General features: G+C 47.0%; 1 protein-coding gene across 5 annotated transcripts in view; it reads right to left on the bottom strand.

Moving 5' to 3' along the window:
- The window catches only part of RNF213 (ring finger protein 213), a 99,267-nt gene that overhangs the window by 4,247 nt on the left and 78,469 nt on the right, over positions 1-16,551 (bottom strand). For all 5 annotated transcript variants that reach the window (XM_077834330.1, XM_077834333.1, XM_077834334.1 and 2 more), the window contains exons 46-63: positions 16,046-16,160; positions 15,429-15,639; positions 14,888-15,081; positions 14,249-14,371; positions 12,970-13,080; positions 12,139-12,381; positions 11,060-11,141; positions 10,566-10,600; positions 9,090-9,184; positions 8,092-8,251; positions 6,848-7,028; positions 5,780-5,874; positions 4,761-5,012; positions 2,485-2,617; positions 1,478-1,561; positions 894-1,074; positions 556-757; positions 299-376 (exon numbers count right to left, since the gene is read on the bottom strand). In XM_077834330.1, coding sequence (XP_077690456.1) covers positions 299-376; positions 556-757; positions 894-1,074; positions 1,478-1,561; positions 2,485-2,617; positions 4,761-5,012; positions 5,780-5,874; positions 6,848-7,028; positions 8,092-8,251; positions 9,090-9,184; positions 10,566-10,600; positions 11,060-11,141; positions 12,139-12,381; positions 12,970-13,080; positions 14,249-14,371; positions 14,888-15,081; positions 15,429-15,639; positions 16,046-16,160 — 2,575 coding nt within the window. The remainder of the gene's footprint in view (positions 1-298; positions 377-555; positions 758-893; positions 1,075-1,477; positions 1,562-2,484; positions 2,618-4,760; positions 5,013-5,779; positions 5,875-6,847; positions 7,029-8,091; positions 8,252-9,089; positions 9,185-10,565; positions 10,601-11,059; positions 11,142-12,138; positions 12,382-12,969; positions 13,081-14,248; positions 14,372-14,887; positions 15,082-15,428; positions 15,640-16,045; positions 16,161-16,551) is intronic.

Here is a 16,551-nt window from a genome sequence, read left to right as displayed (position 1 = left end):
TCACGGGTGCCCAACCTGCTGGAGCCCCAATATAGGGCCAATTCTCAAAGTACAGGGAGCTAAAGATAAAGATGTTTACCTCCATTTCCTGAATCAGGATGTACGGAGGAGAGAACACTAGGTTTGTGGGCATTTAAGGCACAAATGAGTTAAAACATGAGGCACCACTGAGTGTCCTCCTCATGGGCCCCTATAACTCAAGAGGTGCATGTGGGAGGAGTAAATTCAGATTTTTATCCAGTTAGAAAGCCTCTGGTCACTCGCTAGTCCTGCTACTTTGTCCATCTCAGAGACTTACCTGATTGAGTTTGCTCTTTACATCGTTAAACAGATGCTCATAATTCCGGTCATGTCTGTACACCAGGGTGGGTATTCCCTGTTGGGAGAGAGAGAGCGCACGCGTGTGAAATAAGGCCTACAGGTTGTCGATCTTGGTGGAATGCACTTAGGTCGCCCCTGTTGTAGCACATGCCAGCTGAATAGCAGTGAAATGAACACCAACACTGGCTGAAGAGTTGTCTGCAAAAGGTTGCAACTGGCTCCTATCCTCCTTACCACTAGAGTGATGAGCGGCTTCCCCTGCAGGAACCTGCTGGTGACCTGCTGCTGGATCTTCTCCAGGTTGAACTCCTGCAGAGTCTCCCCGCCTTTCTCCACGCTGTACTGGCAATTGGACAAGATCAGAGGGACCAGGTCTCTCTCCACCTCATAACTGATCACATGCAGATCAGCCACCTCTGAAGGGCTGATGGAGTAGCTGTGGGAAAGGAGGAAGCTTGGTTATGTTACAGGCGGAGCTGCAGAGTGATGAGCAGTCTTGATTCGCTGCTGGGGGAAGAGGAGGCTGAGGGGACAGCCGATACCAAAGAGAAGCAGCTGACACATTAACATACCTGTTGGTTTCCATTGTGTTTTTCTCCACTGTGTAGATGAGGTCATTGTGCATGCTGATGAGGTAGCTGACCAAGGCTGTGGAGCACAGGCCCAGACCCCGTCTGCGTGGCAGGAGGTTCTCAAACTCGCTGTCTAGGGTCAAGTCAGCATCACAATAGCCTGTGGGAAGCTTAATTTCACCTGCAACAGGGCAGAGAAGCCTTTCACAACAGGCCCACAGCCACAGAGGCTGAGCTCCCTCTCCTGAGTGGGACAGGGAACCAGTCATTTGGCAGGTTAGGATGGAGTGTTCAATAAGAAGAGGGAGGCAGAACACAGCTGTTTTGCAGCTCATCCTAAGTATTAAGGGGTGGTGAGTAGGGGCAGGAGAGAGTATTGGAAGGGGAAACAAGTTCCCCCTTTGCACCCACCCCATTTGTCGACACCTTGATGTCGAAAGCCAGCTTTCAGGGTACGTATCAGTGCTGGAAGGAGCTTAGGTTGCCAAAGGGTAATGGAGGGGTCAACCTTCCATCACCTGATGTCGAGTGACCTCCCAGTCCTGCCATTCCAGTAACGACAAGAGTGTACACAGCACACTCACCATTGGTATCTAACGATCTTCTCAACTTGTTCCACACAGACAGAAACGTGTTCACTCTGATTTGCCACAGATTCCTCATCTCATCTGAAGAACACAAAAACCAGGAATCCTTGAAACACCCTTTGCTGGCCTTCACAACACCTTTGAATCCCTTAATACACTGGCTTTCCAAGTGCATTCCAGAACACTAGCTAGATGGTCAGAGGGTGTCAGCTCTTCTGGTATAGCAGCTTCTAAACAGCATAAAAGCTAAAGATACATTAAATACTTTGCTCATGTTACTTTTCCCTTTACGCAATTGCTGTAGTTACCAGAGTGAGAGCCACTGGGCAATTTCTGTATTAAAACGTGGTCCACGCTATGGAACAGTGTCGGATGGCTGGGATTCGCACCATCACTTGAGCTTTCAATAATTCATCCAACAGATCTCAAGCAAACCCTCCACGTTTATGTGCTCACGTCCTCTCAAACTGGCTGATGACTCTGGCTATGTACACACTGCAGCTAAAGTCAGTATAAGTTATGTCGCTCGGGTGTGAACAAGCTACCCCTGGAGCGACATATGTTACAATGATGTAAGCGCTGGTGTGGACAGTGCTATGTCGGCAGGAGAGCTTCTCCCGTCTATATAGCTACCGCCACCCACAGGGCCTGGAGTAATGAAGTACCCAGGAGAGCCGTTTCCTGTTGGCTTAGAGCATCTGCATGAGCAGCGCTCCCGCAGCTACATTTGTGCAGCGGTGCTGCTGTGAGCTCCAAGCAGAGCCATAGCCTTCCACGCACAAGGGGCCAGGACTGCTGAGGGGTCAGGGTGGGTCATTCCCTTTAATGGGAGCCAGAGCTCACACCGCAGGCTTTGCTTTCAAGCTTAGGAGACGTGTCCACTTCAACTTTGAACCTCCAGGAGAGTCAAGCCCTTTGCACCGTTTGCCTGATGCACGGTGCGCGCGCTTTTGTTAATGACAAACTGGAAATATTAAAATTGGACCATCTCCTGCCAGTCTTACCTGAATGGAATTTAGAGACAAAGTCTCGGATTGTGCGGTGTTCCACATCTGTAATATTCTGGAATCTTTTCACCAAGTCTCTCTGCAGAGCCAGGATGTCTGGTAAAAACTTAACCAGCCTCAGTTCAGCTTCCTAGAAAGTGGGAGAGGTGCCAGGAGTATGAAGGCAGATCATACCGGAGATGCAGAGACTGCACAAAGGATTGGACAAGCTTGCAAAGGACACAGACTTGCAGCCTTGATGTGTGTTTTTATTTAAACTATTTCTGAATGTTTAATGACAAAAAGCACAATACTTTACACATGCAAAACTCACCGAGTGTACAATGCTATAGACAATGCTTATGTAAATAAAAATATGGAGAATGTCTTGAATTTGAGCATCCTCCTTGCAGAGAGGCTCATGCTATTCCTTCTCCATTTCAGTCTGATTTTACTATATATGCCAATGAAGCAAGTACTTGGCTTGTTTTTAAGGTGCTTGGTCACTGGGGAAGTCACCACTGTGGTCAGTGCCTCCAGGGCACTTGCAAGGGCCAGGCAGATTGCAGAAGAGTCTGTAATACCCAGGCTGCATGTTCAGTGAAGGTCACAAAGATAGGGGGAGGAAGGGGGAAGAGTAGGAAGCTGTCTTAGGGAATGATTCCTATAGAGCAGGGGTGGGCAAACTACGGCCCGGGGGCCACATCCGGCCCTCCAGATGTTTTAATCTGGCCCTTGAGCTCCCGCCAGGGAGTGGGGTCTGGGGCTTGCCTCATTCTGGCACTCCAGCCAGGGAGTGGGGTCAGGGGCTTGCCCTGTTCCATGCTGCTCCTGGAAGCAGCAGCATGTCCCCACTCCGGCTTCTACATGTATGGGCAGCCAGGAGGCTCCACACACTGCCAATGGGAGCTATGGGGCGGTGCCTGCAGATGGGGCAATGCGCAGAGCTGCCTGGTCACGCCTCTGCGTAGGAGCCGGAGTGGGGACATGCCACTGCTTCTGGGAGCTGCTTGAGGTAAGTGCTGCCTGGAGCCTGCATCCCTGACTGCCTCCCGTGCCACAACCCCCTGCCCTAGACCTGATTCCCCTCCCACCCTCAAAACCCCTCAGTCTCAGCCCAGAGCACCCTCCTGCAGCCCCAACCCCTCATCCTCAGCCCCACCCCAGAGCCTGCACCCCCAGCCAGAGCCCTCACCCCCTCCCGCTCCCCAACCCCCAAATTCATGAGCATTCATAGCCAGCCATACAATTTCCATACCCAGATGTGGCCCTCGGGCCAAAAATTTTGCCCACCCCTGATATAGAGAGTGAAGTACATTAGCGGCAATGAGAGACCAAACTGCACTTTCCTGTATGGAGACGTATTGAGGTATTTCCATTCTACTTTAAGAAACTGCATAATTAGATTGTGCTTGGATTCCAAGAACAAATATAATTGTTACCAATGCAAGCTAAGAGTAATCTCATCTTGTGCTTTAGGACGTTACTTTTGGCCATATTTTTGAAAACTTCTTGCTGACCCCTATGCAGACATGAGAAATGAAATCAGGATACTGCCCTTTTGCTTCTTGGCTGGGGATCCATGCCACCCCAAAAGACTTCTGCACAGCTGTCCTGGGAGCTGCCCCTGAAGGCCACCTGGTAACTGAAACTGGTCCTGCATGCAGCAGCTCATCCGCTAAGTGGGTTAGAACACATCATTCCACTGCAATCTCTCTACTACTGACCCCTACATTGTCTTGGAACAAGCTACCAGATGGCCTGCTTCAGGCTATACAGAGCTGTCTTCCACAGGGAAACAAAGGCTGACAGAACCCAGGTGAGGCAAGTAATGATCCCACAGTATCATTAACAGCTCAACTGCCCTTTCCTTTCTTCTCACATTTGCTCTCCTCACTCTTTAAAGGGACATAACAGCTAACAAACCAGAGTTTAATCTTGAACCAAAGGGAGGGTGGCTTTGGGAGGCTGATTAGCTTCTGGTCCCTCGATGGATTTCACTTCACAGACACTAACACAAACTACCTTTATGCTTTATCTGTGATTTATCAATATCAAAGTGCTCTTGATGCATACTGATGTACTTCCCTTTTTGACAAGTAGCTGACAGCAGCATTCATTCTCAAGATCAAAGTCATCACATTCATAGTTGAAAACAAAAAGGCAGATGTGAAGCTGTCTGTTGGAGTTTCCCTTTTGTTAATGATGATGTGTTAGCCGGGGACTGGATCTCCGAACCTGCAGTCACATGTCAGTGTGTCCTGAAAAAGAGACAGAGATCTCGGCACGCTCACCTTCTGTAGGAACTTCCAGAGGATGGGCACAACGTCCTTGCCATCCTTCTGCTGGACTACATGCCCCAGGTACTCAACTGAGATCCTCTTCCTGCAGCTCCACATCCGGGAGCAATGCATGGTGTTGTCCTTGGGTAGCTGGGACAGGAAGGTCACGGGGTCACCATACACGATTTTCGCCACTGGGTTGGAACAGATTCTCTCATCTTCACTGATTTGTCTATTTAACTTTGTAAGTATTTTGTCCAAATCCTGCATTAAAAAGACGTAGTGTCAGAAACACAACCCCTTCCACTCACAAAACCATCGAGGAGGACAGAGGAAAAAGGAACAGTGGTGCCATATAATTAAGGACAAGGATCTCTTTGGAAAGGGGGGTGGACTTATGAGGGAAAATATGCTGATGGTGGTAGTTCATTTATAAAGAGAGAATTTTGCAACAGCTTTGCCACATTTCCATGGTAGTTTAATGGCCAGTTACCACAGGAGGATGTCAACACTGATGGGCTCATAGCCAGGGCACTTAACATCCATGCCAGGACAACCACTGATACTAGAAAATTCTCCACACTCTCACTCAACCCCAGTGGCCCCCTAAAGTTCTCTGTTCCTTACATTCTGCACTAGGAAAGGTCAGATGGGATTGACTCCATGCTGCTAACTGGGTCTGACATCTCTCCCAAAGCCAACAGATACTTCTACTTGTCTATCAGAATCCTCTACGGTCCCTTCTTGGTCCCAGATTCTACCTCTTGCCCAAGCAGAGTAAGGTGGTTGCCCCAGGGTAAGATGTCAGATGCAGAAGCTGTGCTACTGAGTGGTGAGACAGCACAGATGAATGCTAACCTGCCTGGATTAGCATGCTTTTCAAAAGCATGTAGCGGAGTGGATTTATGGGTTGGTGGGTCTGTACATCAGCACAGGTCTGGGCTGCAGTTCAGAATTCCAAGTGGTCTTTGGGCTGCTCAAGTTCATTTTTAGATTAACAGTCAGATACAGGAAGTCCAGTGGGATCTCACCTTTAATTCAGGAATAATAATGGTGTTTGCGACAATTCTTTCCCATTCATGTCTGTGCTCCTTAGTGGAGAGTGCACCATCAAAGCGAACTGGCCCTGCAACAGGGGCACAGATAGCGTGTTACATTTACAACATGTCAGTGGAAAATGAACTTGGGGTTCTTTAAATGCCTATGATTTCCCCGTGGGAACATGACATCCTTGTGAGTTGCAGTCAGTGTGTGATGAGCCATTTACACTTTCAGAGGTCCTAAGGTCTAGGCAGGCATCCATGTTAAATTATTTCACTGGAGAGAAAATGCAGGGACAGTTGAGCACTTTAACACCCCTCCCCCACCGCCACCTTTCAGTGCTTAAGAAACTTTAATTCAGTCTCTCACTCCCATCTGAAGGGAGATCAGACATTTCACAAATGTTCAAACATACAGAGAAATTAAGGGACTTGTCCAATGTCACACCATGAGTCAGTGGCCACACAAAGAATAGAACTTGAGGAATCTTGACTCCCAGTTCAGTGCTCTAGCCACTAAGACCATGCTCCTCCATTTAAATAACTCCTTAAAAAGATCTGCTGCAAGACCATGATTGTGTCATGATTCAGACCTTCAAATTCTACTGAGAATCATCCTCTGTCACACCCTACTCCCTCTGACGGTTTCCTATTGTAGCTTAGAAGGTGGCATACAAACCATTACACCTGATCTCTTGAGGTTTCTGCAACTGTTACATTCTTTGAGCAACTCATCAATTTCTGTAGCTGAAAATCCTTTCCATACAGCATACCATCAGTTATGCAATGATTCCAGGCAAGACTACCAAACCAGTTTAAACCCCAGAGCTCTGGGCAGTAAGAGAGATGATCAGTCAGATCATCTGCTTACAGGAATAGGAAATAGGCATCACTAAAGCTCTGGATCTCCCCAATTGACTTTGCTGCTGCCAATTTGAAATGCTTTGCCCATGCTGGTGCTGTGCTATCCAGGGAGGAACCACACAACTGCTACACTTAAAATGACGACACTGTCCCCCTGCTGCCTTCCACATTCCGTCCGAGTGCTCTTTTCCTTACACTGGTTTGGGTGCTGGTGGGGCTCCTTGAGGAGGCTGCACAGAATGAGATGAACTACATTGATGGTCTCATCAGCGCTCTTTCCCAGAGTTTTTGTCAGCTGCTCCAGGTCCTTCTCAATGTGCAGCTGGAGGAAGCCTACTGGATCCTGCACTGGCGGCTTTATGATCCCTCGCAAGGACTTAAAGAACAACAAAAACAAGGCAAGGGTGAGAGCAAGCAGTGTAAAACTCTAGTCTGATGCACGCAAAGTTATAACCCAGCATCTTTGAGAAGACCAACCCCTGGGACAGGACTATATGCAGGTATCTACACACAAAAGGGCCAATCATTTATTCACTGCAAACTTGGAGGAAGACAGAGCTGCCCTTAAGATGTGTTTCTGCCCCAGCCTCCATTACAATGTGACATCACTGTCTGGAAAATAGATTTTTGCTTTTCTGAAGGGTCCCAACAAATCACTACAAAATAGGATTCTTACTTTCACCTCTCTTTGGGGAATGGATGGAACAATGCTTCCCTTTAACCCCCATTTGTGATGGAAACGTACCAGACATACTGTGCTTGGAAGATACACTATTTTTGAAACTGTGTTTTACCACTTGATGCATTTGTTAATTTTATTATTTTCACTTGTACAAATTTATTTACTGCTCATAACACAAGAACTAGGGGTCACCAAATGAAATTAATAGGCAGCAGGTTTAAAAAACAAATGAACAGAAGTATTTTTTCACACAACGCAGCGTCAACCTTTTGAACTCTTTGCCAGAGGATGTTGCGAAGGCCAAGACTACAACAGGGTTCAAAAAAGCACTAGATAAGTTCCCGGAGGATAGGTCCATCAATGGCTATTGGCCAGGATGGGCAGGGCTGATGCTCCTAGCCTCTGTTTGCCAGAAACTGGGAATGGGTGACAGGGGATGGATCACTTGATGATTCCCTGTTCTGTTCATTCCCTCTGGGGCACCTGGCACTGTCCTCTGTTGGTAGACAGGATACGGGCTAGATGGACCTTTGGTCTGACCCAGTCTGGCTGTTCTTATATTCTTAAATTAGAGAGAGGGCTTAAAGGTATGTGCCTACAACAGCAGCTGGTCTTGCCAGCATCCACTATTAACAGCTCCTCCAGAAGCATGGGGAGGAAGCTGCAGGCTTTTCGCAGCACTGACTGTATGAGGAGTCTTACCAAACTTCCACATGGGAAGTTACTCTGTTCAGACAACGTGCATGGTTTCCAATACCTGTGGATCTTTTGTGGCTCCCAGCAGCATTGCCAAGTGCGTGAGCAAGCGAATCACAATGAAGACAACTGGGGACATCTCCCTCTCAGATGCTACCGTTGCTTCTCTGTGTCTGGGATCCCCGAGCACGTGGCCAGTTTGAGTTCTGTCTGTGAAATGCCTGTATAAAATTATGCACAGTGAATTTTCTGTCTTGATATGAAAAAACAAGAGAGATGGGTCGAAACACAAATAGAATCTTTTCCATATCTAACTGCTACTGATACCATGCTGCAATTTAAGGCTCTTGCATTAGAAAGGTGGTGAGAAAAGGCTGATCACTACAGACGGGTTTCACACTGCAGTAGCCTGATTCACTTACCTTGTTAGCTGGCAGCTCCCACCCCACTCCACAAGACATCTTCCCCTAAACGTCTCTTCTATTAGGAGGTACCATGCGGCCACTGTTAGCTGAGAGTCAGGATTAGCCACTACGTGCTAGGCAGGTCAGAAACCGCTGCTGTTAGTGCTAATGATCATAAAATTAGCATGTCAGGGCTGTAAACGCCAACCTGGCTGGGCCAAGGGGCGAACTCATGAATCACAGCCCCTACAGCGTTCTAGTAGACGAAACGCTCTATACAGGCTGGTCAGGTGGTGGGATGTCAACCGAAGGTTGCCAAAGAAAATTCAACTGATAGTTCAACAGTAGTTAAGAACTGTACAGGACAGAGAGTAACAGACCAGCCGAGGGTGACTAAGGAGATGAAAAGCATAAGAACACTAAACTGACAGACCCTAGCTTTTAGCTGGTCACGGCAGAACTAGACCTAGACTGGCCTCTGCAATCAGGTTAACCCCTTCACTACTGGTGGAACAACTCTCTGTGCTAGTACAATGTTTCAAGAGAACATTGATTCAGCTGAGACACCAGGATAGGGCAGGCCTGTATAGCCTCTGGATGGAACGTGAGTGTTACATAATTCAGCACTGAATAAGTTAAAGTAGTTAAAACATACTGGACTCCCTGGAAGCCATGGACTGGAATGTGTTGTGAACCTCCAATCAGAGCATTGCAATCAACACACCGGCTCTGTTCCATGGGACGACCACACTGGCAAAGGGAGAAGAAGTGACACAGATTAATTAATCCCAGACAGATGCAAAGGAGCAGCATCTCAGACCCAGAGAAATGAAGTTAATTCAGACTCTGAGGCACAGTCTTGGCTCTACTTAGTTCTAAGTCCAGTCCTCACACAGTGAGGTACCCAGCTGATGTGGGTCACCGCTTTTACACAGGTACAACTGTGAAAAGCGAGATGCCACAGTTCACTTGCATTTTCCCTCAGTAGTACAGCAAGGGCACTTCTGGCCTCCCCAGCCATCGCCTCTCTTGGGTGGAGACACATGTCTCTTGCCCTTCTGACCAGGGTATTTCCAGGCTGCAAAGTTCTCTAACTAAACTGTGATTTTCCCAGCAAAAGACAGACTGTCTAAGTAGGCCTCCTTTGCTTCTCTCCTCAGAGATAGTACACAGTGCAATTGCCACAGTTATACATGTTACCACACAGCTGTTTCTAAGCAAGTAAATTTATTCTTAAAGTAGAAAACATTACATAGAAAATGTATTAAAAACAATAAAAGAACCTACGCACATGCTAATACGTTAACCAGAGATTGCCCCCTCACTTCAACAAGGGCTCTGATTGGTGACTGGTCCTTCCAACCCCACACAGGGCTGTTTCCTGCAGTCATAAGTGCATCACAACTTCAGCTCAGAACCCCCACTTGATCTGATGGGACCTCAGTAGGCCAAAGTCCTTCCAACCCTTTCCTAAGGATTGGGGCCCACCTTGGACCAGAAGTCCTGTCCATTTGCTGGATTGGAAAGGAGGCCCTGAGCCAGTTTAAATCCAGGCTATTTATCCAAACCCCTTTTCCTTGTCTGTTGGTCCCTGGAGAGTCCAGTTTGAAATAGTATATGCAGACCTCTCCGGCGGATGGTGTTTCTCAGGAGATGTTACAACCTGAGTGAATTTGCCTAATTGTCCTCTATTGTTCTCTTCTTTACCCTCCACATGGAAATACATATATAGAATCCCTCAATAACACACTGGGATTTTTAATACAATGGACTCCAAAGATATTAAACTTAATGCAATAAGGTTTCTCCAGGATATTGTCATATCTGTCAAACAAGATGGTTTAAAAAAAAAAAGGGGGGGTGCGTGTTTTACAGGCCTATGAAGAGAGAAGCAACTTCCCAACACTTGAATGCAACATGCGACCTGTTAATTGGAAAGCTGCTACTCGCTGAAAGAGGCTGTATTACCGCTTGGAGTACAGTCGCTGTTCCAGTATTCACCGTGCAATGCTGTAACAGTCGATCATACAGCTTGACTGCATTTAACTTTGGGATAGAATTAAATAGCAAATAAAATATAGTGCAGGCAGCTTTTAAAGAAATAAACCACCACTCGAGCCCAAACTCTTACCTCTCCAATAGTGCAGGGATGGCCATTTGGACACACTGTGAGACAAAGAAATCAACAGCATGGTACGGTGAGCAGGACAGAGGTGCATTTTTAAAACAAATAAAACCCACGCATTCCCCTCTGGGTTCGCACACGCACGCACACGCACAGCCTGACAGCAAGAAATCTACTTCAAGATCCAGATCTAGTGGAAACCAGTAAAATTCTTGGAGCACATAGGAATCGTATTAGCTGTCCATACAGAAGCCAGAGGTCATTCTGTCTCTATGCTGACTATGTCTTATAAAGAAACTAGAGAGAAATGCCTGGAAGACTTTGCCACCGTATACTAACAAGGTTTTGCAAGCATGACAAATAATATGAAATTCCTCTGAGGCATCACATAAATACTTCTACTCTCCTCCTCCACGGACACATAACTGGACTTTCTGGAACAGTTATTCTCGGGCACTGGCTCTTCCTACACTGCTACCAATCCACTCAGGGATACTTACCATACCAGTGCAGCTGCTTCATTCCCTCCCAATTCACAGCCTGAACCATCAGATCTTCAGGCATTGTGGGCAGAAAAGAACGCTAAAAAACATTCACATGAATAAATACATTACTACAGCAATGGCTCAGCAACACACCTGTTTTCCGGTTAAATTACACATGAGAGAACATTAAGGCTGTGGCAGCTTGTCAATTGCTCATCAGTGCAAGGAAATAAGGAGAAATGGAGAGGTGAATTCTACTCAAAAGTAAGAAAACTTTATATTCAAATGGGATGTGTTGCTGAGGAAGCAGCAGGCTCAGCCCTGAGAAGGGAAGGGGGCGTTACTCCACAAACCCTCCAGCCAATTAAAGGAGGAGGTTGACAGGCTACAGTGGGAGGCTAGGAAGGTAGGAGAAGCAGAATGGGGATGGTTTAAGGCAGGGGTCACACTGGGGTTAAAAGAAAAACAAAGGTGGTGTTACTTTTCCAAGTGCCCACAAAATGTGGTCCACCTGTGAGATACCACTCCCAGTAGACTGGGCAGGTGATGATGCTCTCTGGGTTTCTTGAGCTTGGCTTCCCTTCGGTACCCTGCTGAACACTGCTAGGCTCCTTAAATATTTGATTAGGAGGTGGGGAAAAACTGGCACTCTCCCAAGCCCACTTGCTTGTGGGGCCATAACGAGCTTCACTCAGACTAGATTGTGCAGATCTTTGTAGGGTGACCCTCCCACTCCTTTCCTGCATGCTTTGGATGAGCAGTGAAATAATTAATAATCCAAGAGAGTTAGCACTGAGTATCCCAGTTAGTGCTCAGGGAGATGAATTGTAGCCCTCAGATCTACTGGTTCAGAGTCTGCAAACACAGGCAGAAGTCCCTGTATCAGTTAGCCGTGAAAACATGACAGGAGAGTATCTCAGCCTCTCAGTAACAGCTAGGTACTTTTTAATGAAAGCTCACGTTCTGGAGAGTAAGAAGTCAGCATGAACGAGGTGCCAGCATTGACTGAGCCAGCACTAGCATGGACGGGCTGAATCTGTGCCCTGGTTTCAAGGTTCAGATTGAGGATGCCATGGAAAGACTAGTTTCCTTACCTGCATGGTGGCAGGAGAGAAGGCCAGGCTCCTCAGGGGTTCAAGGACTCGATTCTGCCCACATAGCAAGAGGGCTGCAGCATGAACGACTATTTCAATCAGTGCCCCACTGGGGCTGAAGTGTTGGGGTCTCACTGTCAGTGATGGGAGACTGTTGGTCACAAGAGATGCTGCAAATTGCTTCAGGGCTGGAGAATCCAGGGCTTTGGAGTGTTGGATGAACGTGTTCATAGCATCACATTGCTGAAGGCAAACATTACAAAACAAAAATAAAGTACGCGATTGCCAACCAGACGAAAAGGTCCCAGCAGCTCTTTATACACAATCTAATGAAGAGTGATACCCCACAGTGCCTTGAAGTAACTGACTATCTATTTACTGGAGTTGGTCCTTCAGTGTATGCAGAGGAAGGATGGTCTAGTGGCTAGGCTAGGACAATGGCCTGAGATGTGAGAGATCAGGGTTTCAATTTCCTGCTCTGCCACAGATTTTGTGACACCTTGGGCAAGCCACTTAGTCTTTGTCTCCATTCCCTACCTGTAACTATAGTACTTCCCTACTTCATAGGGGGTGTTAAGACTATGAAGTGCTCAGATACTACTGTAAATAGGGTCCAATAGAGCCCTGTGTTAGACAGGGAGGAGGTCCCCTCTTTGGAACACATACAGATTTCTCTTCAGCTAATCTCTGCCAGATGCTCTCAGAACTGCATTTTGGGCAGCAGGGTAAAGGATGTTCTCTCACATCTGTGACCTAAAGCTTCTTCTCTCAGAAGGAAACAAGTCTGTTCCCTGACAGTCTACAAGTTGCCAACAGAGCAAGGTATCTTACCTCTTTTTTGGGGTGGAGGTTTGTGTTCCTGCATCCATACAGAGCAGTGAGTTCCCTGAAAATAGCCAAGAGCAGGTGAACAGCTTGTGCAGACCCAGAGCTGTTACATGCCTGAAAAACAAGAGAAACTGGTTATGCAGAGGATAAGGGGCTACATCTCTACTACCTCAGTTGTCATTGCAATCTTTGCTCATTAACAGACATGCACATTTCCCCTTTGACCCCGATGTAGGTCGCTCTCCCATTGTCACAGAAGGTGACAGGCAAAGGAAACGGCTATTCAAACTTGAGGAGACATGGCATAATAAAAGCCACTGTCTTGGCCCAGCGGTCTCTGAGAAAGTCCCCCTCTGCAGAGGGAGCACTTTATGTTTATGTGGATTTCCACCATTCCCTGTCAGAGCCTCACAAGAACCTGCTTGCAGGGAAGTCCACTGTCCTGAACACAATGTAAAAACTCACTGGGTATCTGAAACACCAGTCAAGGAGACCCTTTTTCTATCCACCAGAAATATTTTCTGAACTTCCTTGGTCTAGCCAACCTGCCATTCGTCTGTTGCCCCAACTAGACAGTACATACTTAACCAAAACTGGAAGCTATTATTAACTGGTCATATTACTGTAGCATCCACAGGTTCCAATCACAACTAGGGCCCTGGAAGTGAGGCACTAACAGGAAGACACAGGTCATTCGCGGAGCAGCTCACAATCAAAGAGAACGAGCAACGTATGAAGAGGTAGGGAAAAGGAGAAAATTAAATGTATACAGTATCTGTCAGCATGCTTTTCATGCACACCTACTTCACTACACACGTATCGTTATTAAGTTTGGAAATTACGTAAGTAAGTATGAAAAGGCAGTGAAAGGAAGCACAGTCTGCATGGAAAACCCACTTAGCCCCTCAGCCAGTTGGTTGGAAGGAGCCTAAGCCTGTTATTCAAGAAGTGCTTCACAGAACATTTTTAAAAGGGGAGACAGTGGTGGGGAGGATGATGTGACTGGCAAACAGCACTGGAGATGGGGACAATCGTCCAAATTTCACATACAATGGGCGAGATGCATGTCAACAGAGAACAAAGATCGGGTCCAGTTAAAAGCCATCAGAATAATAGCAAGCAAAGAAAAATCTCCCTCTCAGGCATGTGAGAGAGAGGGGAGGGAATGGCTGACAGCAAAGCACCAAGAGCTAAAATACTTGCCCTCTTAATCTCTCCAAAGGATCACTGTAAGCCCTACCCAAAAGGGAGCATCTGTGCTGACTGGGGAGAAGAGTCTTACCTTCTGTGCTTCTGCAACGCCCTGCATCTTGCACTCAATCATTGCTTTTCCCACAGCATCACGCAGGACTCTGTAGTTCTTGCCACATACCAAGTACCGATCAATCTGACTAGGTTGGTCCCTCTGTAGCAACAAAGTACAAACAACCCACGCGCACACAGTGTGAATACCGGGCAGACTTTAAGAATGTCACCTTACAAGAGGGAAACTGTTCCATAGAAGCATCCATGTTGTCTGTTGGAGGATGGGGTTCATTTCTATTTTAACTAAAATGCAGTGTGCAGGGAGAAAGGCTGCGACTTCCCAGCTAGGGTGAGTGTTTGGTGATGCCTCTTCCAGGCTGCTAGTCAGACAGGGAGGTTGGTTCTGCTTGGGATGTTGCTGCTCTGGGAGCCAGGCTTTGACACAAGCAAAATAATGGCCTTTCTTCAGGTCAGAAGAAATTCCTTTCTATGGAAGGCAGGGAGTACCCTTACCCATACCTGCTCCAGCCCCGCATGACAGTACCAGAGAGCCACACACCGTCCACAGACACATGAAAAAAAAAATGCAAATACAAAAAAACCCAAGAGGAGGAAACAGCATTCAGAAACACAAATTGTTAAGGAAAGATGAGTCAGGGAGACATGTTTGCTTTACCTGTTGTTGAATGATTTCCACTGGGAATACCCAATGAAATTGACTCTCATCCGAAAGCTTCTGAGCAAACTCCATCCCATACTGGTTAGTCAGTTTTCGGACCAGGTAAACTCGGTACCAGTCATTCCCAGCCAGCCTACAGAACCTCATTACTTTCTGAAGATATTGCTGCTTATCCACTGCCTTATCCCACTCTGTAGAAAGAATAAAGTCAGTCAAAATTTCTTATCTTGGTCAGCTGTTGCTGTCAGAACTGGCCACAGCATTGGGATCCATTTCCCTGATCTAATCCATTATTCAAGATCTTAGTAGCCCCCCCTTCTCAGAGGTTCTTACCCAGGAATATACAGGGATCACAATGCCCTTATTCTGCAGCTAGAGAAATCTTGATATGGGCATTTCTATGATGGAGAGCAAATGGTTTGCATAGCGACACAGAGACCTGGAACATGTCTAGCAAGTCCATCAGAGGGGCCTGTATCCTGGATTTAGCCTTTGACACATTAGCATTTTCAGTTGAGGGCAGCAGAGCCCAACTTGCCTTTAGGTCTCTGCATTTCCAAGAGCAGCTCTGCAACCCTATCCAGGCATAGCCGTACCCTGGCCACCCCCTGCAGGTACTCAATAGAGGACTCCCGAAGGGTTTCTTGGCTGTTCCTCTTCAGATAGCTCTCCAGAAAGCGTCCGTCTTCCCGCAGACAGTTGTTTTGGTCTTCCTGAGTGCAGGCTCCAATCTTTTCATACATCGAATCCTGCAAAGGGAAAAATCAGTCCGATTTCCAGCATGGTGCCCCAAGCCCAACTGCTGGAGTTTACGCCTCTCCTGGCCTGATCTAATCATGCTCAAACCAGACCCAGCATCCTGAAGCAGAGGAAGGGGATGCGAAAGCAGGGGAGCTCATGGAATGCTACAGCACAAGCCTTCTCTGGGGATCTGACAAAGCAGGAGTACCTACTGCTGAACAGAGCCGTGGTTTTAACATTCTCTCAATCTCGCCCTTTCTAGCTGGATAAAACTCCTCCCCACGTAGTCAGTGTGTGCATTAGCTCAGCCAGGATTTTATAGAAAAAGCCGTATTCTTGAAACATTGCTCTGTTGGGCCAGGACATCCCCACACAGCACCTCTGACATGAGGGAGATGGGGCAAGCAGACCTACCTCCAAACAATTGACAAAAAGTGCGTAAAGTTCTGTCTTGTCATCTTTGTCCAGGATCTGGCACTGCTCTACCTGTACCAGGTAATCCTGCAGGTAGGCTTTCACATCACTGAAGCTATGAAACAGAGAAACCTCTTCTTACCAACTACTGCAACGCTGATGGCTACTAATCATTATTTAGAACATAAATTGCAAATTCTGTCCACATGACAGAGAAGTTCACTTCAGGTCCAGCTGAGAGGGAAACAAAAGTCAAGGTGGGTCATAGCTGGAGTCACATGGGACCTCTGATCCACCAAAAGGCTATCATGGTGATAAGAACCAGTAATATGGGCAACAATGTTGTGCCATCACACCCCAGCATGGTCCTATATAACCTCCATTATCCTAGGCTCTGAATGCTGGCCAGGTAACATGGTAACCTAATTCAGCCTCCAAATGAAACTGAGACATTCTATGTAGTAAAAAGAAAAGGAGTACTTGTGGCACCTTAGAGACTAACCAAT

The sequence above is a fragment of the Eretmochelys imbricata genome, chromosome 14 (genome assembly GCF_965152235.1).
Source record: "Eretmochelys imbricata isolate rEreImb1 chromosome 14, rEreImb1.hap1, whole genome shotgun sequence".
Classification (NCBI taxonomy): domain Eukaryota; kingdom Metazoa; phylum Chordata; order Testudines; family Cheloniidae; genus Eretmochelys; species Eretmochelys imbricata.
Note: the sequence above shows the minus strand (reverse complement) of the source record. Positions and strands in the feature narration are given on the sequence as shown.